General features: G+C 37.4%; 1 protein-coding gene across 1 annotated transcript in view; it reads right to left on the bottom strand.

Annotated features, from left to right (window-relative positions):
* CACNA2D3 (calcium voltage-gated channel auxiliary subunit alpha2delta 3) overlaps positions 1-15,879 on the bottom strand; it is a 425,935-nt gene that overhangs the window by 10,699 nt on the left and 399,357 nt on the right. Inside the window, exons 33-35 of the mRNA XM_031046070.2 lie at positions 15,774-15,826; positions 14,172-14,227; positions 10,263-10,374 (exon numbers count right to left, since the gene is read on the bottom strand). Coding sequence (XP_030901930.2) covers positions 10,263-10,374; positions 14,172-14,227; positions 15,774-15,826 — 221 coding nt within the window. The remainder of the gene's footprint in view (positions 1-10,262; positions 10,375-14,171; positions 14,228-15,773; positions 15,827-15,879) is intronic.

Raw genomic sequence — 15,879 nt, 5'->3', positions numbered from 1 at the left:
TTAAAGTCCTTTCCAACCCTAACTAATCTATGATTCTGTGATTTAAATGAACAACATCATCCTTACCATTTCTATGTCTGCCAAAGCCTGGCAACCCCAGAGAGCATGGCATGGTTGGTAACCACTTTGTTTCAGATAAACCCCAAAAGTGCTATTCCCCTTTCATTATCAATCAGGGGATGTTTTATCAAATAACTGATGCTCAGATGCAGGTACCTTACCAAGTGAATATTAAAAATGTCACAAATATCCAAAAGCTTTGAATATACAGGCTTTAGGATGAAAAGAATACTTGTTGTAATGAGGAATTTGACAGTGGTCCTAAGCTTACTAGGTCAGCTTTATGAGGATATAAAACAATGAAGACTTTCACATCATTAGGTTTGAAATGGACTGCAAACCTGTTGCAAAGAAATCATGCTCAGAAATCCCACAGACTTTAAATGTTTCCTGCATAGCACCCAGATCTTAAGATTAATATTGTTTCCCAAGTTAAAAGCTATTAAATATGCATTAAGCTCTCAAATCCCTTCTAAAGGGAAGTGCTACATGTACAGACACCCAAGTCATGTTTGCATCGGTTTTCATATAATATATATATATATTTTGTAGTTGTCATGGTTTGAGCATGTTTTGAGGGTTTAAACCAAGTCCCCCAACTCCCGGAGAGTTAGGAAGGAGAATCCAAAGAATGTAGCCCCCACAGATTGAGATAAGAACGGTTTAATTGCTAAGGCATAACACAAAACCCCTGCTGCCATTTACTACTACAAATAATAATGATACAGCAAACAGCAAGTGAAAAGAATACAACACCCCACCAGCCACCGACCCATAACTCACTCCACCCTGCCCGGCCGAGCACCATGTGCTCCCTCCTCCATTTTCCTCCAGAGCCCTACCCCTCCAGCCTTCTCTTTCCCAGTATGCCTCCTGGGCATCACGTGCTATGGTATGGAATACCTCATTGACTAGCCTGGGTCAGGTGTCCTGTCTCTCCTTCCTCCCGGACTCCCCTCCTCCACCTGGCTGGAAAAAACCTTGAACAAAAAACACCCTCAAAACATGCTCAAACCATGACATTATCCACCCCTTATTCCATACCATTCACGTCATGCCCAGATCTCACATTTCCAATACACCATCACTCTTAAGTCCACCCCTCGATCATGAGACATCTCTATGTTGCATCTCTGGACTGATAGCCTGAAGTATCTGGGCCCACCAGGCTCAAAATCATTCACCGTCCCCTTCAGCAGTTCTACAGCTTGCTGCTGGGGACTCCATACAGCTGCCTTCCACTTCCAATGCTTCCAAAGCACTGGAGGGGCCCAGTGGATCAGATACCTGGCCATACTGTCCCACATGCCCTGCCACTCATGACTGTCCAGCCTTGGGAACAGTCTACTGGTGCTCCTATGTACTTGTCTAAACTTAGACAAGACCCAGACCTGACTCTGCTTAACTTTTGGGATCAGACAAAATGGTTGTGGATGGAACACACTCTGTGTGTGTGCCACCATGCCGAAAACCATCACAATCAGCAGGCAGGTCCCAAGGGCACCCAAAAGCCATTCAAAACCATCAGAACTCTCAAATGATGCTGCTGCACTCGTCACTGGGGCTGATGTAGCTGCCGTGCTTGCCAGCTCTGCCACCACCAGCTTCTCTTCTCCCGAGTCCAGATCTTCCTCCTCTGCCTTGCTGGGAAGTGCTGCCTGGTCTCCTGTATCCTGCTGGGGCTCGGCGGGTGACTGCCAGGGAATATTCTCGGATGCTGCGGGGTTCGGAACGGCGGCAGGACTCAGTTCCTCCTCTGCCTTGCTGGGAAGTGATGCGTAGTCTCCTGCATCCTGCTGGGGGTCGCCGGGCGACTTCCGGGGGACACTCTCAGCCGTCGGAGGGTCGGGAACGGCCGCAGGACTCATCCCCCCCACCGCCTGATCCCCCTGCTCAGCTACCGCCCTGCTCCGCTCCTCCCCCGCCTGCTCCCGCTGCTCTGCCACAGCTGTTTGGCTCCCCGTGCCGCTCTCCCTGGCAGCCTCAGCTGCCGGCAGCTCCCGGGGCCGCTCCTTCCTGGCTTCACACAGCTCCACACAGACGACAACGAGGATAAGGACAAGGACAGCGAAGAGCAGTGGGACGGCCTGGTACAAGTCCAAGTCCACGGCCACGTCCATCCCCCCCTGCTGCCGGAGCCCCACCGTATTACAAGCCTCCGACACAAACACAAACACATCCAATCCATACACCAAGTACCCGGTAAAATCCCAAAACAGCGAGATCCAGAGAAAAACCTCTAAGAGCCAATAAATCAGCATTGTGACAAGAGACCATAAATCCGCTCAGATCTGTTCTTATCTCAATCCCTCGGGCCCCACGTTGGGCGCCAAAAATGTCGTGGTTTAAACCAAGTCCCCCAACTCCCGGAGAGTTAGGAAGGAGAATCCAAAGAATGTAGCCCCCACAGATTGAGATAAGAACGGTTTAATTGCTAAGGCATAACACAAAACCCCTGCTGCCATTTACTACTACAAATAATAATGATACAGCAAACAGCAAGTGAAAAGAATACAACACCCCACCAGCCACCGACCCATAACTCACTCCACCCTGCCCGGCCGAGCACCATGTGCTCCCTCCTCCATTTTCCTCCAGAGCCCTACCCCTCCAGCCTTCTCTTTCCCAGTATGCCTCCTGGGCATCACGTGCTATGGTATGGAATACCTCATTGACCAGCCTGGGTCAGGTGTCCTGTCTCTCCTTCCTCCCGGACTCCCCTCCTCCACCTGGCTGGAAAAAACCTTGAACAAAAAACACCCTCAAAACATGCTCAAACCATGACAGTAGTATAATATGAATATATTTTAAACTAAATTATAAATTAATTAAATTATATTTAAATTATTGCACTATATTGCAAACTAAATTTCCTAGTAACAATCCTTCACAAGTGTGCCTGACTTTAAGAATTCACTCCAGTGAATTTGATTAGTCTTTAATTAAATTAATTAGTGACTTTAATTAGTTTTCCTATTCCAAGCCATCTTCAATGTGCGCATCACTACTCAGCTCTATATATTTTGGCATTCATACTTTTTAAAATCTCCTATCATTACAAAATAAGGTTTCATTGTATCAGCTATTATCTACCATTCTATTAATATTTATTACTGTTTGTTTAAAATGTAAAATTACATTAACTTTAAAATAGAGTAATATTCATATTTTACAGCACTATGAGCTTCACTATTAACAGTCTATGGGTGGAAATCACCACCCTCCCATGCAAAAGTTTTATTTATAAACTTCTCAAGCTCTGTGCTTCTGTGCTTCATAGAGCTCTAAATGAGCTCTATGCTCACTTAGATGACATAAGCAGGGGTAGTGTGGAGTTAAGAGAGCATATCTCAGCCTACTTGTCAAGAAAAACCTACAGCAAAACTAATGACAACAATAATGAACTGAATTGCTAGGAGGATGACCCACCTGTCTCCAGGATTTTACAGCACTTACAGATAAACCACATGGTCAGTGCTATGAAGTCTCCTAATAAAGAAGCTGTATATATCTGCAGGAAAAGAACATCTTTACATTTCCTCATCTTTCTCTTCCTTCTATAGAGTCCCTCTCTCATTCAATATATATTCCTTGCCATTTAAAACACCCTTTGAAAAAGATTACTATGGTCAGAACTTTTTTTAGATTAAATGTACTTTTTAGCCTTTGATCCACATTGATTCTTTCCTTCTCTACCGTTTTTATTATGATTACAGTGCAAAGCAAGTTGAGAGGGAGAAGCCAAATACAGATTTGCCTAATTACAGATCTGTACTAATTACATGGTTTTGTCAACTAAATAAACAAGCTCCAAGGTTTTGATTCTGGGGGGAGCCCTTTGATTTAGAAACTGAGATAATGATGAAAGATTATTTTTGTTATAAGGTGGCGTTTTGTGTATAGGCAGCTATAATTCTGAACTCAACAAAATATTCTGAAACAAAAAACTATATTGAAAATCTTTGCCTATTTAAAAACAAAAACCCCAAGCAAGCAAACAAAAAGTCCTATCTGAAACCTGTCCAAGGGACTGTTAAACTAATGACTGTCAGGCATAGATCTGCCCAGTAACTATGTCTTGCTCTATTATTTCATACATCTATTTTCCTAAATGAAAATAGTAATTTATAGTGTTTCCTGAACTGGTCATTCAAAATATACATTATCAAAGGGTGGAGTTAAATTACTCATACTGTGACTTTAAATTGCACCTGCATGACGAACATCCTAATCACTGTTGTCTTTGGAGTGAAGAGGAAGTTTCTCAGCATACAAGTGGAGATGTGTGGGTAACACACAACACAGGATTTTAAACTAATTATAAAGACCTTTAACAAGTAATTCTAGAAGTTTAAATTACATAACTTGATACTTTTTAAGAGGAAAGAACAGTAAAAAAAATCTTTGGGAATCTTCTAGAGTTTCAGGGTTTTGGCTATTATAAGTTTCTACCAATACTACCGTTGTTGCAAATATAAAGACTTTTTAATGCTCGTATTTATTTTGAAAGTCTGTGAGAGCTGACTTTCAAAACAGAGGTGCAAGATGACTATAGACTAAGATTTTGATTCTTAAGACTTAAAAAATTAAGTACTGAGATATGGAAAATACTGAGTTTTCCCATGAAGATAGTCCTTAACTTCCATGCACATCTAAGCAGGTCTTCAGAAATGAAGATCTTTTCAACATTACCAGTAAGCACTTTGACTATAGCACACCTGTGACTCAACATGGGCATAGGTCAAAAACATTTATGTGCATGGTATCACATACGTACTTGGCACCATTGCTGAAAAAGCAAGCACATAAAAACATACAACCTATGGTGAAATATAGAGAACATTTGGTTTTCTTCAGGGTCCTATAAGGTGGAAACAGTAAAATGAACGCAACCAAAATGACTTGTAGGAGACTGGCTATAATTTACTACCCAAACTACCATGGTAAATCTACAGGGATATTCTGATATACATAGAGCTCCAAATGAGAAGAAATTGGCCCTTGATGCTTTGCTTGTTTTATGTGGCAAGCTGATTTGTTTAGAAGTAAACTAACTACATCTGAAAAGGCAAGTGATTATTTATTTCATGGGAAATTGAACTGCATATTTATTTACACATTTTAAACAGGATCAAGTGCAGTAGTTTGGCAGCTTCTAGTGAGCAAGGCAGGCAGAAATAATTTAGTAAATGGTGGTATGTCTCAAGATTAAGTGGGTTTTAAAAACCATTACCATTTTAATGTCTCCAGATTGCACTATTCCTGACACTAATATACACATCCCCTGAATCTAATTCATATTGTTATCTCTCACTGCCAAATAAGCACATCCAACGGACAAGCCTGAAATTCACCATTATAAATCTAAATGAAGGGTTCAGTGTCATCCTGAATTGTAATTCCACTGCCATTTACCACTTTTTATCAACAATGAATATCACTTAGTGTCCAGTCTGTAAGAAAGCAAGAGTGATTTAGTTTATTGATGATTTTCCCTGTTAAATTGTCTGCTTAATAACACTGCAATGGACCAAATATATAATACATGGGACAGTGTTTAATCGAGTAAGTAGTTCCTAGAAATTTAACAGGCAATTTACATGTGATGTACAACAAAGTAAAGGGAACACTTACATTCATCTTGCATAATTACAATACGCATGTAAGTCTTTCCCAGGGTTAGGATGATTGTAGCTGCATACTTCCTTGCTTCCCAAGTGAGAGTATGGCTTTCTCATATTTACTTTTCTCTTTATTTTGTGTCTTAAAATAGTGCACAAAGAATCAACTGGGAACAAAACAGTTTCTTTGAGGTTTTGGTATTGACCTGTGGACCCATGAGTGCTGCAATTAAAAGAGAAGGGGGCTTTGCTCCCTGGGTCATTGGAAGCAAGGCCAGATTTTTGATCTACATCCAAGTCCAATGTGTCATCACACATGAACAGGAGAGGTTAAAAGGGCAGACATTTAAGCATTTGACTGTGCAACTACTGTCTGACTTGTATACCCACAGTTTTTACAGCTGAATATGCAAGTTTGGCAACTATGCACTCAAATGGTGCCTTGTAACTTTGAAATTCTAAAATATACACTTAATCTATAGTTAGTTGAGTAAGTTGCTGTACATACAGAAGATCTATACTCACATTCATAGGAGTCTGAGTTAATGCTGAAATTAATGGGTTTGTCCTAAAAAAAGCTGAATGAAAACATCTGATTTCTTTTTTGCACAACCAAGACTTGCACTTAGAGAAAACTTTGTTCTGCAAACAGATGAGCAGTTATACTAGAAAGATCATTTAATTTTCACTGATCAAATATCTTAACAGCCATTATCCGTTGTAATTTATAATAACTTTGTCTTTCTAAGGATGCATTTTTAGTGCTTTTTGAGTATCAACAATTAAACTTTGCAATGCTGAGATCTCTCCAGTGATCAAAAACTGGTAATGTAACCACTGAGAAATGCTGAAGAGCTTTGGTTGACACACTTGCTCAACAGAAGCAGCATTGAGATGGTTATGTAACCAAAGACTTCAAATTTAATGTGTAATCAAAAACACATCTCAATGTGTTTTTGCAGCACAACACCTTTAAAATCTGTATCAAGACTGTCTGGCATTAGTGTATTTATGACTCAACAGAAGAGTTCCAGTTGATATTGATTAAGAAAAAACAAAGATTTCCCTTTAGCAATTAACTATTTCTAACACTGAAACTGCCATAAACATGCAAAAGTCTAACATCTGCATTTTCAGAAGTAATGGTGGGGTTTTTGTCTTATAAGCTATAAAAGTGAATAGCTTACTGGAAAATATGAAAGCATTACAGATGTTTTTAAAAATCCCAGTTTTTCCTCTCTTGTTGACAGTGCTTAGAAAATGTGGGTTGCCTTGTTTTTGATTGCTGTTTAAATAACATATTAATTTAATAATCATTGAGATATTGAATAACAGCAAATTATGATGTGGGACAGCCAAACCCTGACCCTAATGACATTCTTATGTTAATTCTTATTTTCTTTTAGGCTCCTGCTTTCTTAATGAAACCTATATTTTTGAAAATTGTTTTTAAACGCTGCAAACTACCCCAAAGTAGCATTCATTTTTTTGCTAGTAAGAGACAAGTTTACATATAGATAGTGTATTTTATATTTCAGTATACATTTAGTGCACAACTCAAAGTCCGCTTAAGTGTATAGATGCCCTTCAATTGATTAAGTTTTCAGAGATGGCTGAGAAGGTGACCCCGCTGTTTATGAAGTAATTGGCGTGTAGGTCTTTCTACTGTGAGATTTATTTGAGTGGATACTTTAATTTACATCCAAACATGCACGATTAAGATTTTGATTGGTAATATTTATAAGAACAAGGCTGGGTTTTCATAACTGCAGTTGGTAAGTGTTCCCCTTAGCAACTGTGAAGTACAGAGTATTTCTGTATGATCGGTAACAGCACACCAGGACAGAGTCACACTGAGCTTCTGACTCTCCCTGTGTGAGCTTGTTGACTATGACTGTGACTTTGTTAGCAATAACACAGTATTTGTGTTCCAAAATGTCTTATCTAAGTAACATAATATGGTTTCAATTAACGTCAGTCATCATTTTTACTTCTACCAAGAGACTGCTTTTTTTTCTCCTTTTTCAGACAAGGACTCTATAGGACTGTAGGAACAAAAGACAGCGATTTGAATGAGTAACTTGTGACTCAAACGTTCTTGCAGCAGAGCATTTGTACAACTTTTATTTGCAAACCTGTTCACAATATACTAACTTTTCCAGTGTCTTTCAAAAGGTTTGTAATATTAGAATGGGTGTATATTCAGATAAATATTTACAAGTATATTTTTCTATTTGTAAGCAAAATTTGTAGGTATATATCACAGATTAATGTATAACATGATCCAAGAAGCACGCAGAAAATAATTCTGCTGACTCAAAGGGACCTGAATCGAGAGCCTGGTATGCAACAGATGCCATGCACATTAACCATTGAACGCAGTGTCAGTTCAAGACTCACAGCACATAAGATTGAACCCTAATTTTGACTGATTGAGCCCATCATTCTTAAATTACAAGTATGAAGCAATACACTTGCTTGTAAAAATATTTACTGATACTGAGGCTATGAAACAGAAAACTGGGTCAGAAGATGTAGGTCTACAAAGGACTTTGGGTCACATTCCTCAGCTGTTCTGCGGGAAAGTGTCCTGGGTTATAACAAAAATATTTGGAATCCAGTGTAGTCTGCAATCTTAGATGCAATTTGTAGATTGTTAATCACAGTGGGTAAACGGTATAACGAAGAACTTTCCCATGAGAATCTAATAGTTTTTCTGGATTATTTCTTTAGCTTTTGCCATTGCTTGTGGAGAAAAATAATGGGTGCCTTGAGATCAGTTTTTAACTCACAGTGTTTTCTTTTAGTTTTTTGTTCCAATGTGGAGCACAAAATGTTTTGCTATGAAAAAGATCTCAGTGCATTATTTTTGAAATACTATAATTTTCACTAAACTCAGTTTCCAACTCAGTGCTGTCCAAGTACTGCAGAATTGTATTATTTTTGAGAGTTATTTCCTTTGACCTGAAGTTACCTAACAAGGCAGACTAAAATCTGCATTCCTTTGAGAAAACCTGGTCCTGTCAAATTAATCTTGTCACAGAATCATGTCTGTTTGCAATATTTAAACAGAATCATAGAATGGTTTAGGTTGGAAGGGACTTTAAATATCAACCAATTCCAACCCCTCTGCAATGAACAGAGACACCTTCCACTAGACCAGGTTGCTCCAAGCTCGGATCAACTTGGCCTTGAACAGTACGAGGAATGTATGATGATTTGTTGCACAACTTCTGCTAAATGATCACAAAATAAGGCTGCTTGACTTCTACAATACTGGCAAGAAGCACTCACAGCAGTGTAACATACATTGTATTCGATATGTCAAGTGGAAAAAATCACTGCTTGATTTCATCTAGTTTGCATTTTTCAGGCAGTGGGACCTATTGTTACACTTAAGGGTTCCCTAGGATAAATTTACAAAGTACTTTCATACTTCTACCCCACAAAGCCATATAAAAATAAGCACTCATACAAGATGTTAATAATTTCTGTATAATTAGAAGTTGGCCAGCAGCAAATTAAAAGTGAATTTTAGCACTTAAGATATATAGTCAGTGCGCTTACTCTTATTTCCTGCTTTAAAGCAATGAAGATACCGAGGAGAAAATTTAGGAGCAAGTTCAGAAGCACACCTATTGACTTCAAAGAGGGAAAGTTTTCACCTTTTTTTTGCTAATTGCATCATGATTTAGTCTGGAAAGGGACAGTTGTAACAATTTTTGTTTAACTTATAAGTTCTTCCTGGTATTTACATTGAGAGGCAAATTATTGCTGTAAATGATAATCTCCTTTGCGATGATGACCTCTCAGCATAAAGGAAATCCAATTAAGAGACCTACTGAAGCACAAAAATTGACATAAACGATACCTATGCAATTCTTCAATTAAAATGTACCATAACTACAATAAAATTGTTACTGCACACAGGCACTAAATACAGAAAAAAAGACAGCTTCAATATGAAGGAGGAAAGCTAGACTGAAGTCTTTCTGTTCTTTTAACCCTATAAGGGACAACTTCACCTTGACAAGGTTGCAGCACTGACATGTGAGATTTGCTGCTATTAGCTCAGCATTTCAGCAGTGAAAGCTTGAGGAATAGATTAAACCTTTCACACTCTTTCAGCCTAACAATTCTAAGAAGAAAACACTGTTTGGCATTCAAATAAAACAACCAGATCTCACCATACCAAGGGAACTTCTAACCTATCCAGCAGGGTTTCACTCCTGTGTAGGAGAGCTAACAGAGCTAGCTTTTTTTGTATCTAAATCCTTACAGAATATGCCCTTAGAATGTTTCCTGTATCCAGAAAAACTCTTAAAGCATCTACTATTATTTGAAATTAGCATAAACCTCTACTGATTTTACTCTTTTTGGTAGAAATAATAGGTACTGTTTTAATTTAAAAGCACCAAACTTTTTAATGACCCCTGTAATAAGAGAAATTACACCCTGACAGAGGTCATTATGTAAGATAAAACATAACAGACTTGTACATTCTTCAACATAACCTTGAATAATTCACTTTTATTGCTTTCTCACAAACAGTTGTACAAAAAAAAAACTGAAAGGGCTTACTTGAAACAGTCATCGCAAGCAATATTCCCCGTGGTCTCCTTTATAGTGCGTTCGGAAACAAAAGCTGGATATTCAGTATCACAGGGCTCTAGCGTTTGTTTCAACCTCTGCGCTATATACACAGGAAAAAACATATCTTGATGTTAACATGGCAAGAACAGCACACAGAATTCTGAACAACATGAGATGCTGTACTGCAGAGCTCACAGAGGATGCAAATGTTACTCAGCTTCTGCCACCCTGTGAGATTTCCTAGGCAGTGCATAACACTATTTTTTCAATTAAAAGAAAGAAAAAAGTTTACCCATGGAATGTAATTTCGTAAGACATAACCATTACAGCAGTTATTCATGGTTTAGCCATTGCCAACCTACTTCACATTTAAGCACAAGCTTTTATTCTCTCTATAGCTTCAAGACGGACTTATTGTCGTTTTTATTTCAGTGATACTATGCATCACTTACTGTTATGTATGGCTGTTTACAATTATTTGATATCTAAATTGTGATACATTTTACTGAAGCCAAACCACTTTTTTTTCCTTTTTCTTTTCTTAAAGCTTGGAAACCTTTGCAGACAATTCATCAGTTAAAATTACTCAGTGGGTTCAGGGCAGAAGCAATGCTTGTTATTTGCTTCCCAAGATTAAGACTCCGTAACCCGAAGTCCTACAGTGCAAGGGAAAAGAAAGTGTCACTATTTACTATTTACATTTTAAATGTAAATATTGGAATTTTTTGGAATTGGAATTTTGGAATTGGAATCCAATTTTTGGAATTGGATTGGAATCCAAGCCAAAAAAATTGGAATATTGAGGTACCAGGAAGCAGTGAAACTGGTTCAAGGTCAAACTACAGGACAGCAGCAAAGCTATGAACTGCAGGCAGCTCCTCTGACTCTCACACTGATGTATCTGTTAAACAATGTCTCTCCCTCACTCCCTTTCTTTTTCCTCCCCACCCCTTCATTCTTCCTTCACATGGAGATACACTTGCACATCAGCACAAATGTTAAGGCTATCTTAAACTAATTGCTAAGTGAAAAAACAAGACAAGGTATGACAAAAATAGATTACACTAAACAGGCTCTTGGACTTGACAGATCTTCCATTCAAGATAACCAGTTTCAGAGCTAATGATGTGTCTACTTTGCAGAGCGAGGGGGATGACCAAAACTGCATTAGCAATCACATACTAGCACTTGCATTTCTGAAATCTTCATAGTTTTTATATTTAATTAAATATTCCCCCAAATGCACAGATCTCAAGAAAGTTACTAAGGTTGTTCAGAAAAGTTTTGTTATTTCTCAGGATTTCATTATGGTTGTGACATATTTAACAATTTAGCTTTTTTAATTGTTTTTTAATTGTTAGACTAGCTCTATTGCACCTTCTCCCTTTCTCTTCTGTTCTCCTTACTTACTGCCAAGAATGGCTGAAATTTATCACCTATATTTTGGGTTTACCCTCACTTATATCAACATATAGAATATGAAGTTGGAAAGCATATCTTGAGGCATGGCTGGTGTAACAAGAGTCTGCCAAAGATCCACAGATCTCAGGTCTCCAGCATTAGAGTTTAGAAGATAATAAGGTTGCTCAAGCTTTCAGACATCGGTCTCTTCTCTCTCATTTACAAATGTGATTGAGATTACAAGATCTTGTGCAGAAGTGTTTTTCATACTAGGGTTTGATAAATTGGCAAGTGTGTAGGAGCACTCTAGGATCTTTCTAATATGTGACACCATTAATGTCACAATTTGAGCAGGAAGTAATTTCCCCATTAGAGGAATTTATTTCCCCACCCCTATGAGCTCTGGTAAGTAAAAAAATGTGCAAGTTCATGAGTTTTAATTTCATGAAGTGCAGTCATAATTATTATTACTATTGGTGGTAGCATAGCATCTATGAAAGAAAATACCTAAGCACGTGCTTTTCTCCTGCTGACTTCTTCTCTCGTGAAATCTCTCTTGCTTTTGCCTTACTAACACATGTTGGTTTCCAAACAACTATCACTTGCCACCTAACCAAATTTGAACTGGGTGATCAGTGCCTTAAAGATGATGAAATTCCAATGAGCATGATGAGAGGTCTTTTCAATACTCTTACTGACCAAAGAAATGGCACAACTGAATTATGTAGCTCACTTTCAACTAAAACATTAATTAAAATCCCTCAGTCACACCTGCCTGTCAAAGTGCTGCAATGACAGTTTTCCCTTTAAGAAAAGAATGCTTGGAAGTTATTAATGCCTGTCTTCTGTATTAGTGCATGCTTAAAATACAAAACAGACATTCATTTTCATGGGATGATGGCTACTGTCTCTGAAGAAAATGCTCACTAACATACAATGCAAATGCCATTCGATGTTTCACATCAGGATATATTAAGGTGTATTTGTGCAGCAAACTTGAAAAAAGCCCAAAAAGGTTCTGCAGTTTCTGGGTCTAGCATAGCAAGCCCTACTGCCCTTCCCAGCCATCAGTGTAAGAGGTATTTTTCAGCATGATTATAGGAAATCACTGGAAAGTTAGTATGGTTTTCAGAAGAGCTGATTATGAAGCAGCCCCAAAAACAAACAGTGTCTTGCTGGTTCTCATTAAGCCCTAATTGTGAATGCGCATCCAACCTAAATTGGGTTCATTGTTCACGTGACAGAAAAACTGGCTTCAGTGTTGCAATGCAGTGTACAGTTTACATCAGTGTGGGAAAGGCTATATTAAGTTCATGCACCTACGTTTCCAGAAAGCTCTTATCTTCACCTCCAGCAGACACCCATCTCAGCCTCCCCTTCTCCCTACACAGCATTTACAACATGATAGGCAGCAGCCAGACATGTTCTTTGCTATTTACTGCCATACTTTTTGGTTGCTGCAGGATAGATTTTTCTTCTAGAACTGCTTCAGGATCTTATTATTACAGGGAATACTGGAATATTCCAGGGCATTATTATGTACAATTTTCCTGATATCTAAACTTCAGACAGGATATTATTTTGGCATATAGACACCCTAGTATCCCAGAAATGCAAATATAAACTAAGGCCTAAAGTAGCAATTTTATCTCCTGTTTTGCTAAGGAATATGCAAATCTGCAAATATGAGGCTGAAGAATTCAGTTTAAGTCATTATGCCAGTAAAAGGCATGCAGCATAATTTGCCTATGAAATAGGCAATGGAAGAGCACTGCTTTTGTAAATTAGCTTTTTATTTCTGAGCAACGATTCTGAAACATCATGAAGTCTGCTAAAATATGAGACAGTTAACAATGGAATTTTCTACCTCTTACAGGAAGTTAAAATTCTGTTATTTCAAATAAAGCCTCACATTACTTAAACTTATTTTGAGTAAATTGAATTGCAATTCATGTAGATTTTATTAATTTTAAATGTCTATTTTGAATGGAATTCTAAAACAAAACAGAGTTTTAACCAGTCTTGTTTAAAATTAAAAGCATTAAATTTACTATCAAGCCTTAAAGATTATGTTTTGTATGAAATTACATTGAGATGACCATGCTCCTGTTTGTTGAAACAGCATTTACCAGCACAATACCCACCCCTTCCCCCATACTAGAGCAACTTTAATAAAAATGCTTTATTCATAAAGACTGGTTTGGAATGAAGGGAAATAGGTTTTAAAAAGATACTTCTTTACCTTCTCCATTATAGTAGTGTACTGTACTCCTGGACACAAGAACTCTGTGGTTATTCTTAGAAGATGTTTAATTTCTCTTTGGACTTTTGTTTTGGGAAACATTAACAAAGTAGAGGATGCTGACGTGGCAGACAAACAACTGTTATTAGATGTCTATTATTTCATCTAAAACATTTAAGTACATCTGAATTTCACAAATCCAATTTGATCTAGACATTTCTGCCATTATAGCCAGGAAGAAAAAGTTGACTTACCTTTTGCTGTTAGATCAGAGTGCCACCAACTGCATAGATTAAATTCCACAAGGAATCTAGAGAAATTATGAGAGTTTTAATATTACCCCACAGAATGTTTTCAGCACACTAAACTGGCAATAGTTCGATACCATTAACCCTATTTTAAATAAAAGCTAGCACAGAACTGAAATTCATGTTATTAGGATAACTCTGGGATCATTCGTTACTGCTATTCTCATATTTTCACTGGGTTGTATTTTACCACTGAGAATTTATTCTGAAATTAACCCCATCAAGAAATCATAAATTGATCTTATTTGAAGTGTCCATTAAAATTTGCAATACATGGCAGCTTACAGTAATTTTACTGTTGAACATTATTGAACATTATTCCTTCATTTTGACCCTAGTAAAAAACCATAAGATTATAACTGTCCTGGCTAAAGTACAGGACAGCACAAAAAGTAATTCTGGAACTAAATTACTTTATTTCTAGAAGCAGAAAAGATTGGTTAACCAGCATCTAAGAAACTCTAATTAGACATCCAGAAAATTCATTTTCTCACTAAATTATACTACTATTTACTTTGAAGAATGGACTGAAATTTGTCAGTCCATCAGTTATTGCAAGTGTAAAGAATGTGAAACCAACATCCAGTTTATCATACAAACATGAAACTACAGTACTTACAGGCACAGAAAGTTTCTCAAAGTTTTTGAAACTGTGATATGCCAGCATTAAAGTCTAATTTTAACATGATCTCTTTCCCTGATATTTAAACTTTAATACTTGCTTTTAAGATCAACCTCTGCCTTTTAGCAGTAGCTGTTCAGTTCATTCTCCTTAACTCCTACTTCAAACTTTAATGAAAGCTCACACAATTTACAATTAAAACAATTCAACTACATGAAAGAAAAAAGATTCTATTTCAATCAAGACAAAATTCACTTAAATCTGCAACTTTGCTCTCCAATAAAAATTGTAATAAACATATAGGTTAATAACTCATGATAAATTTTAAGGTTTCCTTTTCTCCATCTAGTATTTCCCTATGGATTTTCAGGCAATCTCTATTAAAGGAAATGCTTATTGCATATTAACTGGAAATGTAAGAAGAATTGGGCAAGGTAAAAAAAGTCAGTAACATCCAGAGTACACCTTACCTGGCATACAATGTAAAAGGTCTATCTTACAGAATTTCATGAAGTGACACACAAAATAGTGAATCACTCTGTTTGCTGTACTGACAACAGCCCACCCAAGCAGCATTACAAACAGCCAGACATTTATGTAAAATTTAACTGTAACCACAATAATAAATTGGGTTTTAGTTATTAGCAGTCTGCTAGAATAACTAAGCAAAGACATACGGATATAAGTGAGGACCATGAATAATAATGTAATAGAAGTGCAACTGTGCACTCACATAGCCAAAATTCTCAGGTTTTAACAGTGTAAAATTAGAAAGCTATCATTGACAAATATTACCATATTTTAAATCATATAATGAAAGCAGCACAATGTATGTAAAAGGCAAAAAGTACAAATGTTAAGTATGCAAAAATATAAATATTCAGTAATTCATACAAATATTAAAGTTCTTCATAAAGTTTACTTACAAGACAAGTTCAGTCATAATCCATTTTACTGCAGCAAAGAAGGCATTATAAGGCTGAAGAGAAGCAAGTCATTTAATAAAAAGGCAAAACATGCTGTATTCATATC

This window comes from Melopsittacus undulatus, chromosome 9 (genome assembly GCF_012275295.1).
Source record: "Melopsittacus undulatus isolate bMelUnd1 chromosome 9, bMelUnd1.mat.Z, whole genome shotgun sequence".
In the NCBI taxonomy this organism is placed as follows: Eukaryota; Metazoa; Chordata; class Aves; order Psittaciformes; family Psittaculidae; genus Melopsittacus; species Melopsittacus undulatus.
The sequence above is the reverse complement of the archived record's forward strand: the minus strand, read 5'-3'. Positions and strand labels throughout refer to the sequence as shown.